This window comes from Amphimedon queenslandica, unplaced genomic scaffold (genome assembly GCF_000090795.2).
Source record: "Amphimedon queenslandica unplaced genomic scaffold, v1.1 AMPQUscaffold_13044, whole genome shotgun sequence".
Taxonomy (NCBI): Eukaryota; Metazoa; Porifera; class Demospongiae; order Haplosclerida; family Niphatidae; genus Amphimedon; species Amphimedon queenslandica.
Genome location: NW_003546720.1, coordinates 39,993 through 48,253, shown reverse-complemented (window position 1 = coordinate 48,253; position 8,261 = coordinate 39,993). Strand labels below are relative to the sequence as shown.

General features: G+C 36.3%; 1 protein-coding gene across 1 annotated transcript in view; it reads right to left on the bottom strand.

Annotated features, from left to right (window-relative positions):
- The window catches only part of LOC100632763 (disabled homolog 2-interacting protein-like), a 12,097-nt gene that overhangs the window by 1,463 nt on the left and 2,373 nt on the right, over positions 1-8,261 (bottom strand). The window contains exons 5-21 of the mRNA XM_020001712.1: positions 7,556-7,674; positions 7,388-7,473; positions 7,123-7,237; positions 6,564-6,712; positions 5,823-6,023; positions 5,425-5,565; positions 5,172-5,256; positions 4,955-4,999; positions 4,511-4,673; positions 3,759-3,838; positions 2,137-2,315; positions 1,904-2,049; positions 1,775-1,850; positions 1,635-1,725; positions 1,408-1,524; positions 972-1,124; positions 558-735 (exon numbers count right to left, since the gene is read on the bottom strand). Coding sequence (XP_019857271.1) covers positions 558-735; positions 972-1,124; positions 1,408-1,524; positions 1,635-1,725; positions 1,775-1,850; positions 1,904-2,049; positions 2,137-2,315; positions 3,759-3,838; positions 4,511-4,673; positions 4,955-4,999; positions 5,172-5,256; positions 5,425-5,565; positions 5,823-6,023; positions 6,564-6,712; positions 7,123-7,237; positions 7,388-7,473; positions 7,556-7,674 — 2,124 coding nt within the window. The remainder of the gene's footprint in view (positions 1-557; positions 736-971; positions 1,125-1,407; positions 1,525-1,634; positions 1,726-1,774; positions 1,851-1,903; positions 2,050-2,136; positions 2,316-3,758; positions 3,839-4,510; positions 4,674-4,954; positions 5,000-5,171; positions 5,257-5,424; positions 5,566-5,822; positions 6,024-6,563; positions 6,713-7,122; positions 7,238-7,387; positions 7,474-7,555; positions 7,675-8,261) is intronic.

Sequence of the window (8,261 nt, the reverse complement as noted above, 5' to 3'; positions counted from 1 at the left end):
ATTACATAAAACATGTAGAAATAATAAATGTAGGAGGATATGCATGTACATGTACACATTTCTTTAAATATAGAAAAGAAAAGACACAACAAAAATGAAAGGACACAAAGAAACAATAATGAATAATTTAACAGGAAGTAACAACACTGTCTATGAATATCATTAAAGTACAACCCACAATAGCCTTAACACAATTCCTCGCTATATAAACAGACCAAAGGCACCCATTCAGTCATAAAAGGGCTTTTGTCGTCAGTGGCACAGTGGGATTCTTATTAGGGTCTCATTGCGGAATCGCTATCAAGAGATTTCGGAAGCATAATTTTTGTAACCTGGGTAGTCAGACTGTTGCTTGCAGTGACGCCCTCAAAAATATACTGAAATATACTGACATAAACAATCAATATGCAAGGGGTATACACAACAAAACAAGCTACACGTACATGTATATGTACATGTACCATGATATACAGAGTTATACTAAAATAAAGTACTGTACATGCATTATATGCTTATAGTATACAGGAATATACAAAGTTATACTAAAATGCACTTACGCGAATGTGAAGGTGAGGGCAATGAGTTAACACTTCCAGTAAACTCTATTGGTGCACTGGTCTGTCTTGAGTGGGCGGGGGAGACAGAGAGGAGGGCGTGAGAGCGAGGCCGTCTCTCAGTAACTGGTGAGGTGGTGGCGGAATTAGTCATAAACTCAGCAGAACCTAACGACTGAGACTATGGGAGGGAGAAAGATCAAAAGAGATCAAAATTAACTTCTAATTTCAATGTATGGTGTATGCACAAAATTTTTAACATTCTCGATCCTACACTGCTTCATTTCTACACTCTTTCATTCCCATATCACCTCCTCATTCCCATACCTCCTTTCTCATTCCCATGCCCCCTTTCTCATTCCCATACCCCCTTCCTCATTCCCATACCCCCTTCCTCATTCCCATACCCCTCCATACCGCTAGGCTCTGTGGTGTGAATTTAGAGATGGTGGATTGCATGACACGAAGAGCTTCAAAGGTAGCAGTGAAAGGATCTTCAGTGGATGCCTCCATCGTCTGCTTGATCCCATCCAATATACCAGGGAGCTCTGAAACCTGGGCCAAAGCCTCCTACAGCAAGAAAATTTAAAATGATACTTTATACTATAAAGCTACATGTGTATAGGTTTACATTCAACGAAACGATCAAAATTGTGTAGGCACTGACTCAAAAACGCTTTGAAGTTGACGTCAACTTCACGCAAAATTTGCCAAACTTAATTTTATCTTGCATTCATTTATGTTGTATTTAATGGCGAATGTAAACCAGACTTTAAATGTACATGTATTACCATACACTTTTCATATTTTTGCTATTAACATGGACGTTTATTATTATAATTATTGTTCTTACTTCTTTTAGTGAAGGTATTAGTGTTAATAAAAGATTAGAAACTATCGATAACTCCCGTCCTAAGTCGATATGAAATGGACCCCATTCTACCACTGGATAACTGTCTGGAACTGGAGACTATGGAAATATTTAAAAAATATACTGAGTTATACTGGAGTATGCTATAAATTATACACAAATTACTGAGTTATGCAAGAATATACAAAGATATACTAGATTACACTTACTGATATTCTATCAATGAACTGTTTCATGTTTTGAATCTCTCGTCCAACGAAATCGTTCATGAAACACATGTACTCCTCTTTGACGCCAAACCTACATGTACATGTACATCACATGACCATCACATGACACAAAAACTCACCTTGCAAAATTTGCCAAGTTTTGTATAACTTTTGCCACCAGCGTCAACTTTCGCGATACTTTCTCATCCGGATACTCTAAAGGGTTAAAAATTAAGTACACTCAAGCCCCACCTACTAGCCACACCCACCTTGACAGAGCTGGAAAAGGCTCGGTGATAGTATGGCTGGACAGAAGAATCTTAGAAAGATTGAGCCACTTATTAGCTTGAAGCAGGCCTCTTCTTTCTCAGAACCAAACCTCTGTCTTATACCATACAGGGTATCACGAAGATCACTGAAGGAGAAAAAATACATGTACATGTACATAATGTGAATCGACTCTCTCTCTCTCTCTCCCCTTCTCCTTTCTCTTTCCTGTTACCTTGGAAACCGTGTCCATGACGACAGTATATCAAACCACACCTTCTCTACGTGTCTCGTTAGGTTCTGTTGGTTGTTGGTGAGGGAGGCCGTGGGTGGGAGACGGGTTGGATCCACTTCACAATCATCCTCTGACTCAAGGAGATCATTAATGAACGGCTTCAGAGTTTCACGCAAATACTAATAAATAAAATAATTTTAGAAGAAGTTAAAATTTTTTAATGGTCTTTGGCCAAATTTTGTCAAAAATTAAAAGGAGAGAATTCTCCATTTTTATTACATTTCCTTATACATAATATACATGTTCTTAATTTGTGTAGAAAGTTTGAGCTGATTCCGATCAAATTTAAATTTTTTACGAATTTTAAAAGTTGCTCAAAAATCGGGTCAAAGTCCCTGTACTATAGTACAGGGGTGTCGGCTAAATTTTGCCAAAAATGTCAAGTAGAGAACTCTCCATTTTTATAACATTTTCTGATGCATATACATGTTCTTATGTTGTGTAGAAAGTTTGAGGTGATTCCAATCAAATTTAGATTTTTTACGAATTTTTAAAGTTGTTCCAAAATTGGGTCAAAGTCCCTGTACTATAGTACAGGGGCGTCGGCCAAATTTTGCCAAAAATGTCAAGTAGAGAATTCTCAATTTTTATAACATTTTCTGATACATATACACATAGGGGTAGGAACAGGGGGGGCAGGAGGGGCTTAAGCCCCCCCAACTTTCACTGAAGGGGGGCTTAGCCCCTCCAACTTTAAGTGATGTACATGTATTACTATTATCAACACTATAGACTTTAGTTTAGGTAATCCTTATATGTGTGCATATTGTGTGATGATTCGTTTTGTAAAACAATTAATACATTAGTTTAACTTCTAAGAACACACTTTTATTAGTTTTTTCAGAAATACACAAGCTTCTACTTCTTTATTTAACAACTCTGTTAACATCAGCTTCAGCTGAGCATACATTTTCAACGTTAAGGAGATTAAAAACTACTTGCACTCCACAATGTCTTAATCATGTAGTTATTTTGCATACACACAAAGAATATACACATGATTTACACATTGAGGACATTGCAAAGGAATTTGTTACATTTAATGAGCATAGACGCCAATATTTTGGACAGTATTAATTTCAGTACATGCTATGTATTAATGATCAATTGTAAAAATAATACCTTAGCCCCCCCAACTTTTAGTTTGTTCCTACCCCTATGCATATACATGTTCTTATGTTGTGTAGAAAGTTTGAGCTGATTCCGATCAAATTTGGATTTTTTACAAATTTTTAAAGTTCCTAAAAAATTGGCCCAAAATCCCTGTACACTAGTACAGGAGCATTGGCCAAATTTCGCCAAAAATGAAAAGAAGAAAATTCTTCATTTTCATAAGTTAATAAATAATACATTTAGAAGTACATGTAAATTTTAAAATTACGTACACATGTACTAAAACTTTGCTTAATTTTAAGATGCTCATAACTTGAAAACTTGGCTCAAACTTTCTACCATGCACAAAGCATGTACATGTATCAACGTGTCCATGTACATGTACATGTAAATAATGTAGATCAAGATGTACATGTACATGTACATGTACATGTACATGTATTCCTTACAGCTTCTCCAACCATCTTCATATATGTATCAACAGCTTTGGTTGCAAATGTGTTACCTCTAAATATCAGATTCTCATTATCTAAAAATAAATAAATAAATAAATAAATAAATACAATAATAAATAATAGTGTTGATATTGTACATTAAATTTCCCGTTGGGAAAACAAAATACATGTGTACATGTACATGTCAATATTGTCATATATAAACAAATATTGACATAAGGTACAGTTTATTGACATAAACTGTACAGGTACGGATGTACTGTAAATTTAGTGACATTAAATACATGAACATGTATGCTACTCAAGCATAAAGTAATTAAGTTATACATGTAGTTCAATTTTAGTAACTTTAAAAATTAGTAAAAAATCCAAATGTGATCGGAATCAGCTCAAACTTTCTACACATCATAAGAACATGTATATGTATCAGGAAATTTTATTAAAAATGAGAATTCTCTACTTGAAATTTTTGGCAAAATTTGGCCAACACTCCTGTACTATAGTACAGGGACTTTGACCCAATTTCGGAGCAAGTTAAAAAATTTATATAAAATCCAAATTTGATTGGAATCAGCTCAAACTTTCTACACACCATAAGAACATGTATATGTATCAGAAAAACTTATAAAAATGGAGAATTCTCTTTCAATTTTGGTAAAATTTGGCCAACAACCCTCCTGTACTATAGTACAGGGAAATTCTTATAAATGTACATGTACATGTATATCTCTTTCTCTCTTCCTTACCAACGTGCTGAACTTCAGCCATTACAATGTCACACAGGAACTCCTTTGCCTTCCCACTGTGCTCCAGTATCTTCAATAAAGTCTGAGCTATCTCATCCTTCACCTTCGCCGATATGACTGGCTCAAGAACCTCACACAACGAGGCAAAGTTAGTCGTAATATACTAATAATAAAATAAGAACCAAAGTGACATGTACGTGTACATGTAAGATTACGTAACATACATGTGTACATGTACGTGTATACATGTAGCACATAATGACATGTTCATGTACATGTATAAGTAATAAGCATCAATAGACAGTGTTTATATTAAACTAATTGAAGGAATGCACACACAAACATTTAAACTGAAACCAAATTGAAGACATTACATAAGACAATGTAATGCTTATACAAGTGTAAACACGTACACCAACATGTACATGTACATGTATACCGTACCTTTAATAGACCATTGTAATGCTTCAATGGTAAGATAGACACAACCTGGGGAGAGGGAGGGAGGGAGGGAAGAAAGAGGGACTTATTAGATTAGAAATAAGACAATACAAACTTCATAGCATGGAATTATATTGTACATATACATCTATACATGCACGTACATGTACATATACGTGTACATGCATACACTACATGTGTATGTCAAATGCGTGTGAACCTGATAGTGTATCTTTATTCTAATTGAAGGGTTTTCTTTCTGACTTGATTGTGCTTTAGGAGTCTGCTGTAGAGTAACTGGAAACCTAAAAACAATACACAGTACAGCATAATAAATATAAATAATACACATGTACATGTACATGTAATACAACCAGTATAGTAGGCATAGATGTACATGTACATGTACTGTATACGTATAGATTTATGTACATGTACAAAAGTACGTGCATAAATACATGTATCTATAATACCATTTCTCAGTTATTTGGCTGTTATTCTCCAGTACTAGTGTTGGTATGTCAATCTTCCCAATCAGTTCAGTGATACAGTCTTTCTTCTTGTAGGTTTCCTTGATGAGTCTTATTTGTATGGAGCCAACCATTGGTAGCTCCCTGAAGGTGAAAGAAAGGATAAATAAGAATATGATGTAAATTATATAGCTTAATTTAGTCAGTTTTAATGGCAAAAAAAGTTCACAATAAAAGCTACAATTTTGTGCCAAAGATTACTATGTGACATAAACTGGACTTGTAAAAAATCATAAATCCAGCAAAAATTATGTACATGCAGTTAAAATTAAAAATTCCAAAGGTTACAATAATAATTTTCCTTCATACGTGTACATGTACATGTAATACTAATTACTCACTCAAAATTAAAGGGTTCTCCCCAAAACAAAATGTCCGACATTGGTTTGCAGCAGGTCTGAGAGTAGAGGAGGTTGTTCAAGTATATTTCGCAATAGTATTTCTTCTTGGGTTGGAGGTGACGGGCCTCAAAGATCCAAATGAAAACCTGGGTATTGAGACGTCTTAGGTGATCACGATTTGGCCGATGAAACTTGTTTAGGCTACAAGAAAGAGAGAGAGAGAGAGGGAGGAAGAGAGGGGGAGGGAGGGAGAGAGAGGGGGGGAGGGAGAGAGAGAGGGGGAGGGAAAGAGGGAGGGAGAGAGAGAGGGGGAGGGAGAGAGGGGGGAGAGAGGGGGGAGAGAGGGGGGAGAGAGAGAGAGGGAGGTAGAGAGGGGGAGAGAGAGAGAGGGAGATAGAGAGGGGGAGAGAGAGAGAGGGAGGGAGAGAGGGGGAGAGAGAGAGGGGGGAGAAAGAGAAGAGTAGAATACAAGGTTATTTTTGGCAAGGAACTATAGTACTTGGCAGTTACATGTACATCCAATATTTTACATGCACATGTACATGTACGTACATGTACATGTATATACATACGCACATGTAAAAAACCCTGGCTTTATTTCAAATTACTATATATACTTAAATTCACTAAAAATACAGCACAATTATATACATGTACATGTATACGTATACGATTGTTTTGTTAACAAAATATATCAAAGTGAGTCTTGCCTAGGCTCCGCCTACAACCCCACCCACTCACCTAGTAACCCATCTATCCAGTTCTTCAGCAGATCCACAAGACGCATATATAATATCACTGTCAGTTATTAGTCTGAAGCAGCTGTGTCTCGGCGATACGCTAGGATGAACCAGCTGAATGCTTAGAGTACCTTTTGTTGCCAAATCAACCTGCAATTTTTAAATAATAATAATAATAATAATAATAGTTATTTAAAATAATTTGTTGTTGTTATTGTTAGTCTAATTGTGTGTATTAACTGTTGACCAAAGATTACCATCAAAGTTTATCAAAAAACAAAACTAGCCGACTTTCAGTTTCAATAAGAGCACAAACAACAAACTTGTGTACATGTACATATTTATTCTAAAAAATAACTGATTTTTAAACAACAAAGGACCCCCACTAAGAACTTAAATAATATCAGACCCCTAGAATGCGTCAATAATACCAGAACCTCTAATAATACAAAGACCCATGAGAATTAAGCTTATAATGTCAGACCCCCTACAATGCATAAATAATAGCAGACCCAGACTCCTAGAATGTGTCAATAATACCAGACCCCCTATAGACTTACAAATGTTCCAGGTTCCCCTAGACTGGGTTGATTCTCTCCCCCTCCTTCAGCCATGCTGACCCTGTGAAGGTTATCAAGTGAACGACCACCTCTCATTCTAGGGAGAATGAGATCACTAGAAGAATAAAGAGAAGAAGAAAGATTAAAGAGAGAAAATTCTGAAATGAGGCATAATAATACAATAATAAAAGTTATATTAATAAGAATAATAGTAATAATAAAAAAGGAACAATAAAATAAAATGTACATGTAGTTGCTCTCTTACCCGCTGGTAGACGAGTGAGTTTCTGCCTGTTGTCTCTGAGGGACTTTCTTGGGCGCCTTCAAAGACTTCACACGATCTCTAAAACTCTAACAATACACCAACAATTAATGATATAGTTAAACCACGCCCATAGCTCCACCCATAAAAAACTCGTTAATATGTGCTTACTCTAGTGGTACGTGCTCCTCTCTGAAAGGGGGAGGGGTCACCTGGTGATAGAGTATAGGAACCACCTGCATTGGTACTGCCCCTTCTTAAAGAGGACATAGCAGCACCATCTATACCATCTATAGAAGAGAGAGGGAGGAGGAGAGAGAGGAGAGAGAGAGAGGGAGAGAGAGGGAGAGAGAGAGAGAGAGAGTGAGAGACGGAACAGACTAATCTATTAGCATGTGGCTGTGTGTGGTAATTATTACAAAGCTGCTGCTACAAAGGGGGGGAATTTGAGCCAGTGCAAGTGACACAATGCAAATAAAGAGAAGATGATGTTTGTAAATGGACAGTCACACCAACCACAAAACAAAACAACAATGTTGACAACATACACACACACACACACACCACACCATACCATACCACTCTCCTTAAACACAAGCACCAAAGCAGGTACATTTACAAGTATACATATACAGTCAAACCTATATCTATTACCGATACTTTGGGACCCAATAATACCCTAGCTCCTGATTATGAACCTGTCCTTATTTCAGAGGTTCATTAATACACATTACTATTATATTAGGACTGGTACTACCTGTCCTGATTATAGAGGTGTCCTTATTTTAGAGTATCCACAATAACAAGTTCACTGTACATAAGCACATGACTTGTATCTAAATACATTATGTACCAGCTGCTACAATTCACTTAATGA